The sequence below is a fragment of the Equus asinus genome, chromosome 9 (assembly GCF_041296235.1).
Source record: "Equus asinus isolate D_3611 breed Donkey chromosome 9, EquAss-T2T_v2, whole genome shotgun sequence".
NCBI classification, from domain to species: domain Eukaryota; kingdom Metazoa; phylum Chordata; class Mammalia; order Perissodactyla; family Equidae; genus Equus; species Equus asinus.
The window spans coordinates 88,348,598-88,368,111 of NC_091798.1; the positions used below are offsets into that span (position 1 = coordinate 88,348,598).

General features: G+C 35.7%; 1 protein-coding gene across 2 annotated transcripts in view; it reads right to left on the bottom strand.

Annotated features, from left to right (window-relative positions):
- Positions 1 to 19,514, bottom strand: part of ZFYVE16 (zinc finger FYVE-type containing 16) — a 55,326-nt gene that overhangs the window by 6,657 nt on the left and 29,155 nt on the right. For both annotated transcript variants that reach the window (XM_014857014.3, XM_044777926.2), the window contains 5 exons: positions 18,802 to 19,026; positions 15,602 to 15,684; positions 14,635 to 14,739; positions 14,130 to 14,277; positions 8,723 to 8,803 (listed from right to left, as the gene is read on the bottom strand). In XM_014857014.3, coding sequence (XP_014712500.3) covers positions 8,723 to 8,803; positions 14,130 to 14,277; positions 14,635 to 14,739; positions 15,602 to 15,684; positions 18,802 to 19,026 — 642 coding nt within the window. The remainder of the gene's footprint in view (positions 1 to 8,722; positions 8,804 to 14,129; positions 14,278 to 14,634; positions 14,740 to 15,601; positions 15,685 to 18,801; positions 19,027 to 19,514) is intronic.

Consider the following 19,514-nt stretch of genomic DNA (forward strand, 5'->3'; position numbering starts at 1 on the left):
GATAAGCCTACAATTGCCCAGGCTCTTTGCTTGGGGACAGTTTCTACATGGTGACCCATTAAGCCTACAATGGCCCTACTGGGCTAGGAAGTCAGAAATGAGTTTGGGAAGCCTGGAATCTGGGGTCAAAGATAGTGAAGAGGGGGGCAACAGAAGACGCTGTAAGGCTCCTTTTGAGTCCTTGGACTAGAACAGGCGACACATTAACAGAATGAAAGTAGCTGACGCCTAACAGAAAACAGAAGTTATCGGGCTGGGAACAGAAGAGACATACTAGAAGTCAAGCAATGTTAGGGGACATTGCTAGTCTGGCCCAACCAAAGTAGAGAGACCTTAATGGCACTTGACTAACTTCCACTGTAGCAAAACCCAAACAAAATCCACAGGAAAAGCACATTTGGAGAATGTGTCTTATCAGATTAGAGAAGATTTGTAAACACCTTATGATTTCCACAGATCCCTCCTAAAGTGAAAAGTAAAGTCTACACGAGCTGAAGATGATCAGCCATGAAAATGCCTTCGAAAACACAAATAAACCTTCTTCAGCAAAAGCCAATAGAATCTAAAGTCTCTAAAATACATCAACAATGGCAAAAACATAATAAAAAGTTACTAGACAGAAACAGGAAAACGTGAGCCCTACACAACTGAACCAACCATGGAGATGGCCAAGACGTTGGATTAAACACACAAACGCTTTACAACATCTATTCTAAATATATTCAAAGATGTAAAGGAAAACACATTCAAAGAATGAAAAGCAAATATGAGCTAAATGAATATACAGATAAAAAATCTTAACACAGGGGGCCAGACCAGTGGTATAATGGTTAAGTTCACACACTCCGCTTCAGTGGCCCAGGGTTCGCAGGTTTGGATCCTGGGTGCAGACCTATGCACTGCTTGTCAGGCCATGCTATGGCAGGCATCCCACATACAAAAAACAGTGGAAGACTGGTACAGATATTACCTCAGCAACAATCTTCCTCAAGCAGACAAAGGAAGACTGGCAACAGATGTTAGTCAGGGCCAATCTTCCTCACAAAAAAAACCCCAAAAATCTTAACAGAGAAATAGAAACTGGAAAAGGAACCAAAAAAATATTCTAGAACTGAAAAGTGTAATCCAACTGAAACAAACTTCAATGGATAGGCTTAATAGTAGCTTGAAGATGGCAAAAGAAGGAACCAGAGAACATGAAGAAAGATCAATAAACATTATCCAATCTGAAGAACACAGAGAAAAAAGACTGAAGAAAAATGAACAGAGCATCAAGGACCCATGGGATGGTATAAAATAGTCTAATTAATAGATAGATTCCCCAAATATGATGAAAAATATTGACACACACATCCAAGAAGCTCAATAAATGCCAAGGAGGGAAAATAAAAAAAACCACAGTGAGGCACATCACAGTAAAAGTGGTAAAAACCAAAAGTAAAGAAGATATCTTGAAAACAGACTGAAGAAAAGGGCGCATTAAATATAGGGAAATGGCTAGCCCCATGGCCCAGTGGTTAAGTTCGTGCACTCTGCTTCAGGAAGCCCAGGGTTTCGCCGGTTTGGATCCTGGGCACAGACATGGCACCGCTCATCAGGCCATGCTGAGGCGGCGTCCCACATAGCACAACTAGAAAGACCTACAACTAAAATATACAACTATGTACTGGGAGAACTTGGGGAGAAAAAGCAAAAAGTAAAAATTAAAAAAATAAATACAGGGAAACAAATGATTGACTTTTCACTAGAAATAATGGAGGCCAAAAAACAATAAAATGACATCTTTAAAGAAAAAAACTTTCAAAGCAGAATTCTATATCTAGCAAAAATATCTTTCAAAAATGAGGATGAAACGAAAGTAGCTTTAGACAAATGAAAGCCCACCTATTTCTACTACAAAAAAATGCCAGTAACTTCTGGTTTCTGCTCCAACATGTAAAGAGCTTAGAAGTCATTATTTCCATCCTCACAATAAGAAAAAAGCGGAACAAAGTGAAAATGAATAACTCTTAGATCTATCAGAGAGTTGAGGTCACAGGGCAAACTGCTGCCCTGAAAACAGTTTTCAACATAAAATTACCAGACATGCAAATAAACAGTAAAGAATGGCTCACACACAGTGGGGAAAAAAGCAGGTACAGAGACTGTACCTGAGAAAACAAAGACACTGTACTTACTAAACAAAGGCCATAAATCAGTTATTTTCAATATGTTCAAAGAACTAAAGGAAAACATATCTAAAGAACCAAAGGAAAGTATGAGAATGATGTCTCAGCAAGCAGAGAATATCAATGAAGAGACAGAAATTATAAACTAGAACCAAATTCTGAATTACAAAAGTACAATAACTGAAATGAAAAATTTAGAAGTGGAGCTCTACAGCAGATTTGAGTAGGAAGAAAAGAGAATTAGTGAACTTGAATATAGGTCAATTGAGATTATCTAGTCTGATGAACAGAAAGAAAAAATATTGGGGTTTGGAGAGTTTCCAAGTTGGTGAACACATCATGCAACAGCTGGCACATGACACTGACAGGAAAAGGGGAAAAGGCAGTCCTCCACAGTAACGCTTGCATTCTCACATGTGCCTCCCAGCCTGTGGGAACGTCCCACACTGAGGCAGCTAAGGAATCGCAGGGGCATCCTCACCAAGCTGAGCAGCCCAAGCCAGCAGACAGTGAGTGCAGAGCAGGGTCATGCAGGATTACTCACGCAAAGGAAAGCGCCTGCCCGCCCCCGCCTGGTGCACCAGCTCGGCTGGCTGGACAGAACAGGGGGATCTGCCAGAGCACCTGCGCAAACGTGTGTAAAGCAGCAGTGGCCAATGGGAAAACACAGATGGGCCCTGTTGGCACAGCTTCCAACAGATAGGCACAACTGCCAGGGGTCACAGAGGGCTCAGAAAACAGACTTCCTGCCCCTCCCAGTGGTGGCAGGTGGAATCTGTGACCAGATACTACCACTATATGAGGGAAAAGTCTACCCCATCAAATAGCATGAGGAAGTATATTAACATGCCAGACCAGAAGGAAAATGACAATCAATCCCGACATCACAGAAATTTACAATCTAAATGACAGAATTCAAAATAGTTATCATAAAAAACTCAACAACTTAGAAGAAAACTCAGAAGAAGAGTTTAATGATCTCAAGAATAAGATTAATGAACAGAGGGAATTCTTCACAAAAGAGATTGACACTATAAAAAAAACCAATCAGAAATTTTGGAGATGAAAAACACAAGGAATGAGATAAAGAAAAATCTGGACTCCTTAAAAAATACAGCTGATATTATTGAGGACTGAATCAGAAATTTAGAGGACAAAAATATAGAAATGCTGCAAATGGAGGAGAAAACTAAGACTAAAAAGAAAGAAAGAAATTCTCCAAGGTATATGCGACTCAATTAAGAAAATATAAGGATTATAGGTATTCCAGAGAGAGAAGCAAGGGAGAAAGGAGCAGAGAGCTTGTTCAAAGAAATAATAGCTGAGAACTTCCCAAACCTGGGCAAGAAGCTGGAATTACATGTAAATGAACCTAACAGAACTCCTATATTACATCAATGTAAAAAGATCTTCTCAAAGGGATGTATTTGTAAAACTGGCAAAAGTCAGTGACAGAGAAAAAATATTAGGGACAGTAAGGCAGAAGAAAATAAACTACAACAGAACACCTATCAGGCTTTTGGTGGATTTCTCAGCATAAACCTGACAGGCTAAGACAGAGTGGAATGATATATTGAAAATTCTGAAAGACAAAAACTTTCAGCCAAGAATACTCTATCCAGTGAAACTATCCTTCAGATATGATGGAGAAATAAAAACTTTCCCAGATAAACAAATGCTGAGGGAGTTCATTGCCATGAGATGCCCCCCCCCCCCAAGAAAGGATCAAGAAGGACCTCATACAAGAAAAGGGTTTAGAAAGCCTTGAGGAAGGAGATAAACAGACACCTTAATAAACAAGAAAAATCTCAAATAAGTAATCTTATGCTACACCTGAGAAAACTAGAAAAAGAAGAACAAAGCCCAAAGTCAGCAGAAGACAAATAATAAAAATTAGAGCAGAAATAAATGAAATAGAAACAAACAAAAAAACACAGTAGAAAGGATCAATGAAACTAAGAGCTCGTTCTCTGAAAAGATAAACAAAATTGACAAACCCTTAGGCAGACACACTAAGAAAAAAATAGAGAAGGCTCAAATAAATAAAATTAGAAATGAAAGAGGAGAAATTACAGTGGATACAACAGAATACAAAGGATTATAAGAGAATACTATGAAAAACTATTTGGCAACAAATTGGACAATCTAGAAGAAACAGATAAATTCTTAGACTCATACAACTTCCAAAAACTGAAACAAGAAGAACAGACCAATCACAAGTAAAGAGATTGAAAAAGAAATAAAAAACCTCCCAAAAAATAGAAGTCCAGGACTAGATGGCTTCTCAGGAGAATTCTACCAAATATTCAAAGAAGATTTAATACCTATCCTTATCAAACTATTCCAAAAAACTGGAGAAGATGGAACACTTCCTAACTCATTCTAAAAAGCCAGTATCACCCTGATCCCATAGCCAGACAAGGACAACACAAAGAAGGAAAATTATGGGCCAATATTGCTGATGAACATAGATGCAAAAATCCTCAACAAAATATTGGCAAACAAAATACAGCAATACATTAAAAGGATCATACACCATGATCAAGTGGGATTTATACCAGGGACACAGGGATGGTTCATCATCCACAAATCAATCAATGTTAATGCACTACATTAACAAAACCAGGAATAAAAAACACAAAATCATCTCAATATATGCAGAGAAATCATTTGACAAGATCCAACATCCATTTATGATAAAAACTCCAACAAAATGGGTATACAAGGAAAGTACCTCAACATAATAAAGGCTATGTATAACAAACCCACAGCCGACATCATACTCAACGAGGAAAAACTGAAAGCTGTCCCTCTGGGAAGAAGAACAAGACAAGGGTGCCCACTCTCACCACTCTTATTCAACATAGTACTCGAGATTTTGGCTAGAGCAATCAGGCAAGAAAAAGAAATAGAAGGTATCCAAATTGGAAAGGAAGAAGTGAAACTCCCACTGTTTGCAGGCAACATGATTGTATATATAGAAAACCCTAAAGAATCCATTGGAGGGGCTGGCCCCGTGGCCGAGTGGTTAAGTTCGCGCGCTCCGCTGCAGGCGGCCCAGTGTTTCGTTAGTTCGAATCCTGGGCGCGGACATGGCACTGCTCATCAAACCACGCTGAGGCAGCGTCCCACATGCCACAACTAGAAGAACCCACAACGAAGAATACACAACTATGTACCGGGGGGCTTTGGGGAGAAAAAGGAAAAAATAAAATCTTTAAAAAAAAAAAAAAAAAAAAAGAATCCATTGGAAAACTATTAGCAATAATCAACAACTATAGCAAAGTTGCAGGGTACAAAATCAACTTCCAAAACTCAGCTGCATTTCTATACTCTAATAATCAACTAAGAGAAAGACTACTCAAGAATACAATTCCATTTACAATTGCAACAAAAAGAATAAAATATCTAGGTATAAATTTAACCAAGGAGATGAAAGACCTATACAAGGAAAACTATAAGACATTATAGAAAGAAATCAATGATGACATAAAGAAATGGAATGATATTCCATGCACATGGACTGGAAGAATAAACCTAGTTAAAACGTCCATACTACCCAAAGCAATCTATAGATTCAACACAATACCAATCAGAATCCCAATGACATTCTTCACAGAAATAAAACAAAGAATCCCAAAATTCATACGGGGCAACAAAAGACCCCCAAATAGCTAAAGCAATCCTGAGGAAAAAAAGAACAAAGTTGGAGGCATCACAATCCCTGACTTCAAAATATACTACAAAGCAACAGTAATCAAAACAGCATGGTACTGATACAAAAACAGGCACACAGATCAATGGAACAGAATTGAAAGTCCACAAATAAAACCACACATCTACAGACAGCTAATCTTCAACAAAGGAGCCAAGAATATGCAATGGAGAAAGGAAAGTCTCTTCAATAAAATGGTGTTGGAAAAACTGGACAGCCACATGTAAAAGAATGAAAGTAGACCATTATCTTTTTCCATACACAAAAATTAACTCAAAATGGACTAAAGACTTATAGGTAAACGTGAAACCTGGGGCCAGCCCCATGGCCGAGTGGTTAAGTTAGCGCGCTCCGCTTCAGCAGCCCAAGGTTTTGCCAGTTCGGATCCTGGGCGCGGACATGGCACCACTCATCAAGATACGCTAAGGCAGCGTCCCACGTGCCACAACTAGAAGGACCCACAACTAAAAATATACAACTACGTACTGGGGGGCTTTGGGGAGAAAAAGGAAAAATAAAATCTTTAAAAAAAAAAACAAAAAAACCCGTGAAACTCTAAAACTCCTAGAAGAAAATTTAGGCAGTACACTCTTTGACATCAGCCCTAGAAGCATCTTTTCGAATACCATGTCTACTTGGGCAAGGGAAACAAAAGAAAAAATAAACAAATGGGACTTCATCAGACTAAAAAGCTTCTGCAAGGGAAAGGAAACTAGGAACAAAATGAAAAGACAACCCACCAACTGGAAGAAAATATTTGCAAATCATATTTCTGACAAGGGTTAATCCCCAAAATATATAAAGAACTCACACAACTCAACAACAACAAAAAACCTGATCAAAAAATGGGCAGAGGATATGAACAGACATTTTTCTGAAGAAGATATACAGATGGCCAATAGGCACATGAAAAGATGATCAACATCACTAATCATTAGGGAAATGCAAATCAAAACTACAATGAGCTATCACCTTACACCTGGCTATAATTACCAAGACAAAAAATAACAAATGTCAGGGAGGATGTAAAGAAAAGGGAACCCTCATACACTGTGGGTGGGAATGCAAACTGATGCAGACACTATGGAAAATAGTATGGAGATTTCTCAAAAAATTAAAAATAGAAATACCATATGACCCACCTATCCCACTACTGAGTATTTATCCAACGAACTTGAAATCAACAATTCAAAGAGACTTATGCAGCCCTATGTTCACTGCTGCATTATTCACAATAGCCAAGACATGGGAGGCAACCCAAGTGCCCATCAACTGATGAATGGATAAAGAAGATGTACTATAAATATGCAATGGAATGCTATTTAGCCATAAAAAAAGACAAAGTTGTCCCATTTGCAACAACATGGATGGACCTTGAGGGTATTATGTTAAACGAAATAAGCCAGACAGAGAAAGACAAACACTGCATGATTTCACTCATATTTGGAAGATAAACACGTGGCTGAAGAGAACAGATTAGTGCTAGCAGAGGGGAAGGAGGTTGAGGGGTGGGCATAAGGGGTAAAGAGGCACACATATATGGTGACTGACAATGTCACAATGGTATAACCGAAATGTCACAATGGTATAAACTATTATGACCTCAATAAAATAATAATAATTAAAAAAACACCATAAAATGGTAGGGGAGGGGCTGGCCCCATGGCTGAGTGGTTAAGTTAGCGAGCTCTGCTTTGGGGGCCCAGGGTTTTGCCAGTTTGAATCCTGGTGCAGACATGGCACTGCTCATCTAGCCATGCTGAGGAGGCATGCCACATGCCACAACCAGAAGGACCCACAACTAAAATTACACAACTATGTACGAGGGGCCTTTGGGAGAAAAAGAAAAAATCTTTAAAAAACAAAAAATGGTGGGGGAAATCTACATTACATATAAAACTATATAACTATAAATCAGTTAGAAAAAGACACAACACAGTAGAAAAACGGACAGGAGATGTGAAGAGGCATTTCACAGAAGAAGGAACATATATGTCCAGTAAATATGTCATAAGATGCTCTACTTATTAGTGGTATGCTAATTATGACCATGTTCAGAGATACTTACCAGACTGATACAAATTCAGTAGTCTGATAATACCACATTTGGAGAATATGTAGATCAAAGAAAAATCATATATTCTGAGGGTAATTTAAACTGGTACAACTCCTTTGGCAAACAATTTAGCAATATTTTGTAAAATTGAACATTTACTAATCTATTGGCCAAGAAATTCCATTCCTGGATATATACTGTAGAGAAACTCTTAGACATGTGCCTAATGTCCACATATCAGTAAGAAAGCTATGAGCACCACTGTTCATAATAGCAAAAAAAAAAAAAAAAAGAAAACCAGATGTTCATGATCAAAAGGTGGATAAATTGTCATACATTCACAAAATGTTTAAAAGCACTGAAAATGAATACGCTGTAGTTTGTTGGCAACAACATGCATAAATTTTAGAGACATTACATTGTATAAAAATATAAGTTCCATAAGACTATGTGAAGAATGATATCACTTTTATAAATCTCCCAAATAAGCATAAACAAACAATAACATGTTTAGACATATGCTTATACAGAATAAAAAAAATTAAGAGAATGATAAACACAGTGTATTCAGTCTAATAGTTAATTCTTGGAGACAGGAGGAAGGCATAAGTAGATCCAAATATTGGTCATGTTCTAGTTCTTGGGTTGGGTGATAATTTCACATAAGTTTGTGGTTCTATGCTTTGTAACTTACGTATATTCTTTTCTAAGTATCAAATACCGTTTTAAAAGGAAATGGAAAACATCTTCACAATAAAACAACCTTAAAGATGGTACTCATACCTTCAACTATGCTGGACTTCGCAAGAAATCCTGAAGACGTTTTTAGAGCTCCATTGAATACCACAAAACTTGCACCTGTCACTGGTAAAAAAAAATATATAACAATTATGGTTTTTTTCTTTTTTTTAGGTATGCTTTTTTTGATGAGGAAGATTGGCCCTGAGCTAACATCTGTTGCCAATCTTCCTCTTTTATTTTTTTCTTCCCAAAGCCCCAGTACATAGTCATACATCCTAGCTGTAACTCCTTCTAGTTCTGCTATGTAGGATGCTGCCACAGCATGCCTTGATGAGTGGTGTGTAGATCCACACCCAGGATCCAAACCGGCAAACCCTAAGCTGCTGAAGCAGAGCACATGAACTTAACCATCATGCCAACAGGCCGGCCCCAAGAACTATGTTTTAACCTGTGCTTTTTTATATATTTGTTAAATGCATAATGTGAAGTATGGCACATTTTAAGTACTTGATTAATGCCATGCCCATACCACTTACATTAGAAAGCTAATAAAAAACCAAACCAAACAAAATTAAGAGAAAATACTATATAAAGGTAATTTAACATTTGTATCTAATAATTGATGGACTATTGTACTATCTGAAATATTTGTGTCTGTGTCAGAGTGTGGGAAATCAGACACCCACTACTGGTGAGAGCATAAATCAAAAAATCTCCGTAGAGGGCAACTTGAAAATTATCTATCAAAATTACAAATATGCAAGTATCCTTTGATGCATCAATTCCACTTCTAGGAATTAATGGCACAGCTACTAGGTTATTCACAGTACATTTTTATAAACAGCCAAGGATTGGTAACAGCTATGTCCATGAATAAGGGACAATTAAATGATGTCAACATATGAAGCAGAAAGTTATATGGAATGTGAAAATTCTTTATATACTAACACACAATAATATCCAAGGTGTGTTTACAAAAGAAAAAGCAAGGTGCGGAATGGAACAAATGTTATGACATTTAAAAAGTGGAAGAAAAAAAGATATGTGTGTTTGCTTAAATGTACAGACATGCAAAAATGTCTCAGAAAGGATATACAAGAAACTAGTAACATTGGTTTGGCTGCCTATGGGGAGGGGAAGAGTGTAGCTTGGGAGTCACAGGAGGAAAGGAGAATTTGCACTATAAATGTTTTTATCCTTCGAATTGTATTCCTATTCAACAAATAAATATTCAATAGTTGTTAAATTTTAATGCAAAAATGTCAATGACATGTTAAGTTAAAAAAGCACAATATAAAAGTATAAATATCCAGTATAAAAATCATCTATTTAGACCATATCTTGGGAAACAAAGCAAGTCTCAACAAATTCAAGAGGGTTGAAATAATATCAAGCATCTTTTCTGATCATAATGCTATGAAACTAGAAATCAACTACAAGAATAAAGCTGGGAAAGGGGAAAAATGTGGAGACTAAACAACATGCTACTGAACAAAAAATGGATTACTGAAGAAATTAAAGAATAAATCAAATATTATCTGGAGACAAATAAAAATGAAAACACGCCATACCAACTCATTTGGGACACAGCAAAAGTGGCCTAAGAGGGAAATTCATTGCAATACAGGCTCACCTCAATAAACAAGAAAAATATCACATAAGCAATCTCAAACGACACCTAACAGAATTAGAAAAACAAGAACAAACCAAGCCCAAAGTCAGTAGGAGGAGAGAAATAATAAAAATTTGAGCAGAAATAAACGATATTGAAACAAAAAAGACAGTAGAAAGGATCAATGAAACAAAGAGTTGGTTCTTCAAAAAAATAAGCAAAATTGACAAACCCTTTGCTAGACTCACCAAGAAAAAAAAGAAGACTCAAATAAATAAAATTAGAAATGAGAGAGGAAAAATCACAATAGATACCACAGAAATACAAAGGATCATAAGAGAATACTATGAAAAACTATATGCCAACAAATTTGACAACCGAGAAGAAATGGACAAATTCTTAGACTCTTACAACTTCCCAAAACTGAAGCAGGAAGAAATAGAGAATCTGAATAAACCAATCACAAGAAATCAAAACAGTAATCCAAAACCTCCCCAAAAATAAAAGTTCAGGACCAGATAGCTTTTCTGGAGAATTCTACCAAACATTCAAAGAAGATTTAATACCTATCCTTCTCAAAGTATTCCAGAAAATTGAGGAAGATGGAGCGCTCCCTAACACATTCTATGAAGCCAACATCACCCTGACCCCAAAAGCTGACAAGGACAACACAAAGAAGGAAAACTACAGGCCAATATCACTGATGAACATAGATTCAAAAATCCTCAACAAAATTTTGGCAAACCAAATGCAGCAATACATCAAAAAGATTATACACCACAATCAAGTGGGATTTATACCAGGGACACAGGGATGGCTCAACGTCCGCAAGTCAATCAACGTGATACACTACATTAACAAAATGAGAAACAAAAAACACATGATCATCCCAATAGATGCAGAGAAAGCATTCGACAAGATCCAACATCCATTATGATAAAAACCCTCAATTAAATGGGTATAGAAGGAAAGTACCTCAACATAACAAAGGCCATGTATGACAAACCCACAGCCAACATCAGACTCAACAGACAAAAACTGAAAGCCATCCCTCTGAGATCAGGAACAAGACAAGGGTGCCCAATTTCACCACTCCTATTCAACATAGTACTGGAGGTGCTGGCCAGAGCAATTCGGCAGGAAAAAGAAATAAAAGGAATCCAAATAGGCAATGAAGAAGTAAAACTCTCACTGTTTGCAGACAACATGATCTTATATATAGAAAACCCCAAAGAATCCATAGGAAAACTATTAGAAATAATAAACAGCAACAGCAAAGTTGCAGGGTATAAAATCAACATACATAAATCAGTAGCATTTCTATACGCTAACAATGAACTAACAGAAAAAGAACTCAAGAACTCAATCCCATTCACAATCGCAATGAAAAGAATAAAATACCTTGGGATAAATTTAACCAAGGAAGTGAAAGATCTATACAACGAAAACTACAAGACTTTCCTGAAAGAAACTGATGACAACCATAAAGAGATGGAAAGACATTCCATGCACATGGATTGGAAGAATAAATATAGTTAAAATAGCCATACTACCTAAAGAAATCTACAGATTCAACACTATCCCAATCAGAATCCCAATGACATTCTTTACAGAAATTGAACAAGGAATGCTAAAATTCATATGGGGCAACAAAAGACCCCGAACTGCTAAAGCAATCCTGAGAAAGAAGAACAAAGCCGGAGGTATCACAATCCCTGACTTCAAAGCATACTACAAAGCTACAGTAATCAAAACAGCATGGTACTGGTACAAAAACAGGTGCACAGATCAATGGAATAGAATTGAAAGCCCAGAAATAAAACCACACATCTATGGACAGCTAATCTTTGACAAAGGAGCTGAGGGCCCACAATGGAGAAAGAAAGTCTCTTCAACAAATGGTGCTGGGAAAACTGGACAGCCACATGTAAAAGAATGAAAATTGACCATTCTTCTTCACCATTCACAAAAATAAACTCAAAACGGATCAAAGACCTAAAGATTAGGCCTGAAACAGTAAGTCTTCTAGAAGAGAATATAGGCAGTACACTCTTTGACATCAGTTTCAAAAGAATCTTTTTGGACACCATAACTCCTCAGACAAGGGAAACAATAGAAAGAATAAACAAATGGGATTTCATCAGACTAAAGAGCTTCTTCAAGGCAAGGGAAAACAGGATTGAAACAAAAAAACCCCACTAATTGGGAAAAAATATTTACAAGTTATTTATCCAAGAAAGGGTTAATCTCCATAATATATAAAGAACTCACGCAGCTCAACAACAAAAAATCAAACAACCCAATCAAAAAATGGGCAGGGGACATGAATAGACATTTCTCCAAAGAAGATATATGGATGGCCAATAGACACATGAAAAGATGCTCACCATCACTAATCATCAGGGAAATGCAAATCAAAACTACACTAAGATATCACCGTACACCTGTTAGAATGGCAAAAATAACCAAAACAAAAAGTGACAAATGTTGGAGAGGTTGTGGAGAAAAAGGAACCCTCATACACTGTTGGTGGGAATGCAAACTGGCGCAGCCACTATGGAAAATAGTATGGAGATTTCTCAAAAAATTAAAAATAGAAATACCTTATGACCCAGCCATCCCACTACTGGGTATCTATCCAAAGAACTTGAAATCAGCAATTTCCAAAAGTCCCATGCACCCCTATGTTCATTGCAGCATTATTTACAATAGCCAAGACGTGGAAGCAACCTAAGTGCCCATCAACTGATGACTGGATAAAGAAGATATGGTATATATGTATACAATGGAATACTACTCAGCCATAAAAAAAGACAAAATCGTCCCATTCCCAACAACATGGATGGACCTTGAAGTTATTATGTTAGGTGAAATAAGCCAGAAAGAGAAAGATGAACTCTGTATGACTCCACTCATAGGTGGAAGTTAAACACAGAGACAAAGAGAATTGATTGATGGTTACCAGGGGAAAGGGGGGGAGGGGAGGGCACAAAGGGTGAAGTGGTGCACCTACAACATAACCAACAATAATATAGAACTGAAATTTCACAAGGTTGTAAACTATCATAATCTTAATAAAAAGTTAAAAAAATCATCTATTTAACACACATATTAATATAAGAAGGAAATATACTAAAATGTCAATAAGTACCATATCTTGGTACTTTTTCTTTTATTACTTTTTAAAACATATTTTCCAAGCTTATTACAAATGAGTATATATTCCTTTTATAATCAGAGGAAAATATTTTATTAGCTGCCAGAATGTCAGACTGTCTTAAATATGTTATTTTATAATAACGTATTAATTTTACAGAGTACTTACTTCCACCTCACTTCAGATTGGTCAGGCCCACTACTGCAGCAGTTGGAAATCGCAGCAGTCACTGAGGCCACTCAGCCAGAGTAACGTCACTCACACGTGCTACTCACTCCACCATCTTTACCATTTTTATATCCCCAGCCACTTACAGTTTTATAACTCATTCTTACCTTTATCCACCCTGTGTTCCCCTAACTAAGAGGAGTTGGAACACACAGCAAACAAAGGTGAAAAAACCTCACTCCAGAGAGAAATTACTGAAAATAAGACTCCCACCATACGGGACACACTAAGCCTGAAGATATCTAAATAGTGTTCCAAGTCTTTAAACCTAATGTAGCCCAAGAGAAAAAACAAATTAAAAGCAGTTTTTTAATCTGTATAGCTAAAATTTTAAAGCATATTGTTTTATCACCATCGATTCAGCAAATAAGTAAAATATATATACTTCCCTTTGAAAGGAATTCTATTTATCGAGGTGGTTTTATGGGTCAACACTAGGAATCAAGACTCACCTTTTCTAGGATGGCCAGTGGCACTGCTGGCCTGTGTTTGATAAACTCCATCATTCTGTATACAGACTAGATGAGAATCTGCTTCTGTACTAAAACTAGCTCCAATGCTAATGACATGCTCATTAGAAGAATTTATTACTTTCATTACCTGGAAAAAAACAATATCCATTTAGAAACACTTTCATTAACATTTTATGCCGTTACCAGTTACACTAATCCAGAGTCACATTTCTGATCAGCTTCATAACCATCAAGCTTTGATCTGGACAACTCTTGGAGAATGTGATAGAAACAAATGTTTTAAGATAAAATTACCTCAAATAGATAAAATTGAAAAAATACAATTAAACAAATTTCTTATTAGAAATCTAAAATTTCAAAAAGAGTATTTTTTGCCATTATATACTAGATAGTCTGATTCAAAACAAAATTTAATGACACACTTCTAAGGAAATCTAATGTTGAATAATTATCTTCCAGATTTGAACAAAGCAATTATACTTACATCACTGTATTTTTTCCGAGGTATTTTTATGCAGCTTTTCCCCATTTCCATATGAATCAATAGCTGATCTATATTATGCAAGGTATACTGGTAATTTCGAAGGTCCTATATAAAATAATGACATTTCCATAAACCTTAAACTACTATCCATGAGCATTTACCCATTCATTAAATCCATTTTTAGGAGTATCCATCATTTTAAGACTTGTGATATGTAACTGCCAAAATGCCATAACTGTCAAAATGCCTTTGCTATTACAAACATATTTTGTAGTTTTAAAAAGGACGACTAAGTTATTTAGAGGACAGAGGGTATAGACTAGAAAGCAGTAACAACTTAAAAAACCAACTAATCCTTCCAGCTACTCCACAATAGTAATAAGGACTATCATTCCCAGGAAGAATTCTCTAGTAGTCGGGGGGGTGACCTCCTCCTCCTAGTTACAGATCTTCCAAAAGAGAATAGGTCTTCAACCCGAACATGTATAAATAAAAGTAAAGTCCACTGAAATACTTTTCTGTGGGAACAGGTAAACACAAAATTACAGAAATCAGAGGTGGAAGGGAAAAAGACATCATCTAATCCAATCCTTCCTATTATAAATGAGGAAACTTAGGCCATGAGTTGCTCAAAATCACCAAACTGACTGACTTTACTAAAACTTTCACTAAAGCTTCAAAAGTTTCAATAATTGTGTGGATCTCATATTACCTAAATGTGTAAGCACTGCAGCAGAATGAATCAAAAGGCAATTAGAATCAGATACACGTAAATTAGGAGATGTGTTCTAAACATGCATCAAAAACAGGACCCATTTATGTTAAATGAATGAGGATTTATTATCCATGAACTTTCATTACACCAAATAGGCCAAATTAAAATAGGAAAATACAAACGTGTAAAATTTGCTAAATGAATTTTTAAAGTAACAACATAAGAACACTTAAAAATAGTTCAATTACTCACAACAAGTAAGTTCATAATAGTGTGTCCTATTTCTCCAAAAAGAGGTTTTCGGCCTCTGATACTTGTTAGAGGAGCAGGATATGCTATATATAAGAAAGGAAAACTGGTTACTATCAACAAAAACCAAAAAAACTCCTGAATTTATTACCTTTAATTCTCATTTTTCAAATATTATGGATAAATAAACCCAATCAGTTGTTAGGGGAAAGTGATGGATGACATTAACCCATACTGTGTATCTACAAGATGCTACATTGAACTGAGAACTTTACATACATTGTCTTATTTAAACCCTGTAACAACCCAATGAGGCAAGTATTTCTCTCTCTACTTTACAAATGGGAAAGTAGAGACACAGAGATTAATAAATTTGCTTATGGTGACTAAGTTAATAACCAGTGAAACAGACTTGAAACTTGGCTTGCCTAATTCCAAAGCATTTAATCTTTTCATTCTACATGTTTCCACAAAATTATGATGGCTGGAAAATTACAATAATGGGCTAGACCCCTATAAAGTTCTGATAATTTAAAAAAGAAATACAAAGAATTAAAGATTTTTAAGGCATTTACAATTAATGTTCAATTGTGCTAACTTATGGATGGTAGTAAACTCTTATAGTTCTTGTGTCAGCATGATGAAAGGGGCACACAGAGTCAATGAAATCAATGCAGAGTAGGAGAAAGGACATGGAGTCTGTCACCTAACTACTTTTTCTTTAGGGCACTATAAATGCTATGCACCAAAAAGGAAAAGATACATTGCAGGCAATGCTGCAAGGCCTCTGGAAGAAAAGGAAGGGGAAAAAAGGAAGGTAAGACTATTTCTCTTACCACAAAAAGCAGACACATTTTTAACCTTCAGTTCTCAGCTTAGGTTATAAGCAAACCTTTCATATTAATATACTTCCTTAAAATTCTAAGAAAAACCTGACCTCATCTATTTTAAAAACTTAAGTCAGAATAACTCACATCTTTGCTATTACAAACATATTTTGTAGTTTTATAAAGGACAACTAAGTTATCTGGAGGAGAGAGGGTGTAGACTAGAAAAAAAAAATAAGTGTAAAAGATATTAAAATTATAAATAATATGATTAAGGTAAATGCTGACTTTTTACTTCATCTTTTATGAATGTGGGGGCATCCTTGCAACTTGATAGAGGTAATTTTTTTTAAAACATTATCTTCAAAGGTTATGGCTTAGAATGACATGCTGTCAGAGTTACAAAGGGACCTCATAAATCATCTAACCCAACATCTAATAATATTCCAAACAAATGTTCTCAACATATAAGCATAGATAATCCCTATTTGAAAATTACTAATTTCAGACAGTCCTTTTCAGTCTTTAATCTTGGAACTCTAACATTTAACACTAACTTTTCCATACATAGGTTATCTCTATGACAAAATAAACGCACAGATGCGCACACATCACACTTCCAAGTTTGTCTAAAGAGGCATGGGCACCAATAACATCAAATACCAGTCTATTTAAAATCTCGCAGAACATAAAGAACTCAGTAAACAGCTGAGACTAGTTAACTTCTATGTATAACTAGTCATTTGCTCCCATTATCACTGAAGAGCTGTCATAGCTGTGTAGCACCATGCCCTGTGATCTTTTGAGAAGTTTCCCATGTTGTTCCATGATCTTCCTACTTTCAGCGTGAGAAAAAACAGACTTAGTATCTAGAAGTGATATTGGCCAAAATAATGGCCAAATTTACAGATCATATGTTCCATAATGATTTAAGATTAGCTAGTATATTGACCTAACCTATAAAAATAGCATTCGAATACTAACATCAGAGAAAATAACAGGCTGAATGGATGAAACATTTGGCTCAGAATGAAATTTCTTAAGCCCTTTGCTTTACACAGTACAAAACTTGAAAGTTAAATGTTGTTTCTTTTCACACAATTTAATAGCATTACATATTTAAATCCTAAACGGTAAGGACCTCCCCACAAATCAGAGTTTAATCAAATTTGCCAAATAGCAAGATTTAAATATCTCTTTCACTGAATTTGTCTATTTTGAAATAGTAATGGTCTCTTTTATAAATTCCCTACATTTAATTTTCCTCCAAGAAAATACCTCTTAAATTATGTTAGCATCAAACACCTAAAACTTTATTACATGTGACATACTTCACATGCAATAAATAAATTATTTCTTGAAAGAAGTCAGAGATAAAGAAAAGGTGAGAATTTAAAAAAGTTTAACATTAGAAATGATTTTGACTTAGAAATAACCATAAACATAAACCTAGACCTTTATTCCTTAACAGCTTTAGACTCTCCAGTTATGTCAAGGGTAGATATGTAAATACACAGGCAAACACAACACACATTCACGTATACACATATACATCAACGATACAATCTACATCACTTTTGGATGATAAGCTTAAACATCAGGAATATAAAAATAAGAATAAGGAAGCGCAAACTCAGAAAAGATGGCACCCACTATTTTTTAAGTATTTCCTTCTCTAAAAAGTCAATTCCTAACTATAGTAACTAACTAAGAGGAACAGCACTGATAATCCAGAAATCCTTTATGTTTGGCTTTATGATGTACACAAACTGAGGGGGAACATAATTTACCTTAATACATAGGCAACATAACAAAACGAACTCCTTACAGTATACGCTTTTAAGAAAATTTTTCAAGGTTTGTATGTTTGTTCTGAAATTTAAAAACAATTTCTTGGGGCCGGCCCGGTGGCACAGCGGTTAAGTTCACATGTTCCGATTTGGCAGCCCGGGGTTCGCCAGTTCCGATCCCGGGTGCGGACGTGGCACCATTTGGCAAGCTGTGCTGTACTAGGCGTCCCACATATAAAGTAGAGGAAGATGGGCACAAATGTTAGCTCAGGGCCAGTCTTCCTCAGCAAAAGGAGGAGGACTGGTGGCAGAAGTTAGCTCAGGGCTAATCTTCCTCAAAAAAAAAAAATTTCTTTAAGGTAAGTTGATATAATTATTATGAACATCCAGAAACTTCATGACACACCAAGGTTGTGTAGACTAACTCAGTAGTAGAGGAGGGTTGTTTTGGAATTTTAAAAGTACATCAGTACAAAAGTAGTTCCATTAATCTATTAAAAAATTGATTTTAATGATATCCCTGAAAGTTCTTATTTTACAATCAGTATATTTGAACCTATGTAATTTAAATTATTCTAAAACTTACCTTTATATTCTGCACCCAATCTCAACATTAAACGCATAGGAAAAACCTTTGCCCAGGGAATCTCTAGCTTCTGAATAAGAATTCCACAAAGAAAAGGATTACTTGGTAATGGGAGATCATCAAGTTTCTGAAAAGTAGGTGTAATAAACAGAAATCCTCCATGATCCTTGCTACCGAGAAAACTCTCAGTAAAGGTAATATTGTCCAAGTTTTCTATGTATTTTCCTGGAAATAAAATCATTAATAAAAAGATTTTAAGTTGTTTTAAAGAGGCATTCTGAGTTTGAATATCTCAATATAAGCTTCTTAAATAAAGGCAATATAGAATTTTTTTTAAATTTTCACTCTTGAAGAAGTATCTATTAAATACCTTGTGTACACAAAGCTCAGTTATTCCTGGAAATTGGGAATTGTGAACACAAATTCTAAAATGTTTCTAACCATAGGTGTTTTTAAATTTTTCTCCTTACTGCATGGTCTAGTGAAAAATCATGTCTCCCCAGTCTTATATAGACAGTAAGAAAAGCATATAGACATTTAAAAAAAAAAAAATCAAGAAGGCAAATATATATCCATTTTTTTAAATTTAAAAAAATCTGTATAAAGAGACTAATCACATAAAATGCTAGATTTAAAGAGACTGAAAATGATGATTAAGATTTTTTAAGAAATCAACAGTCTCTTCACATAACAAATCTTTGGACAGTTAGCAT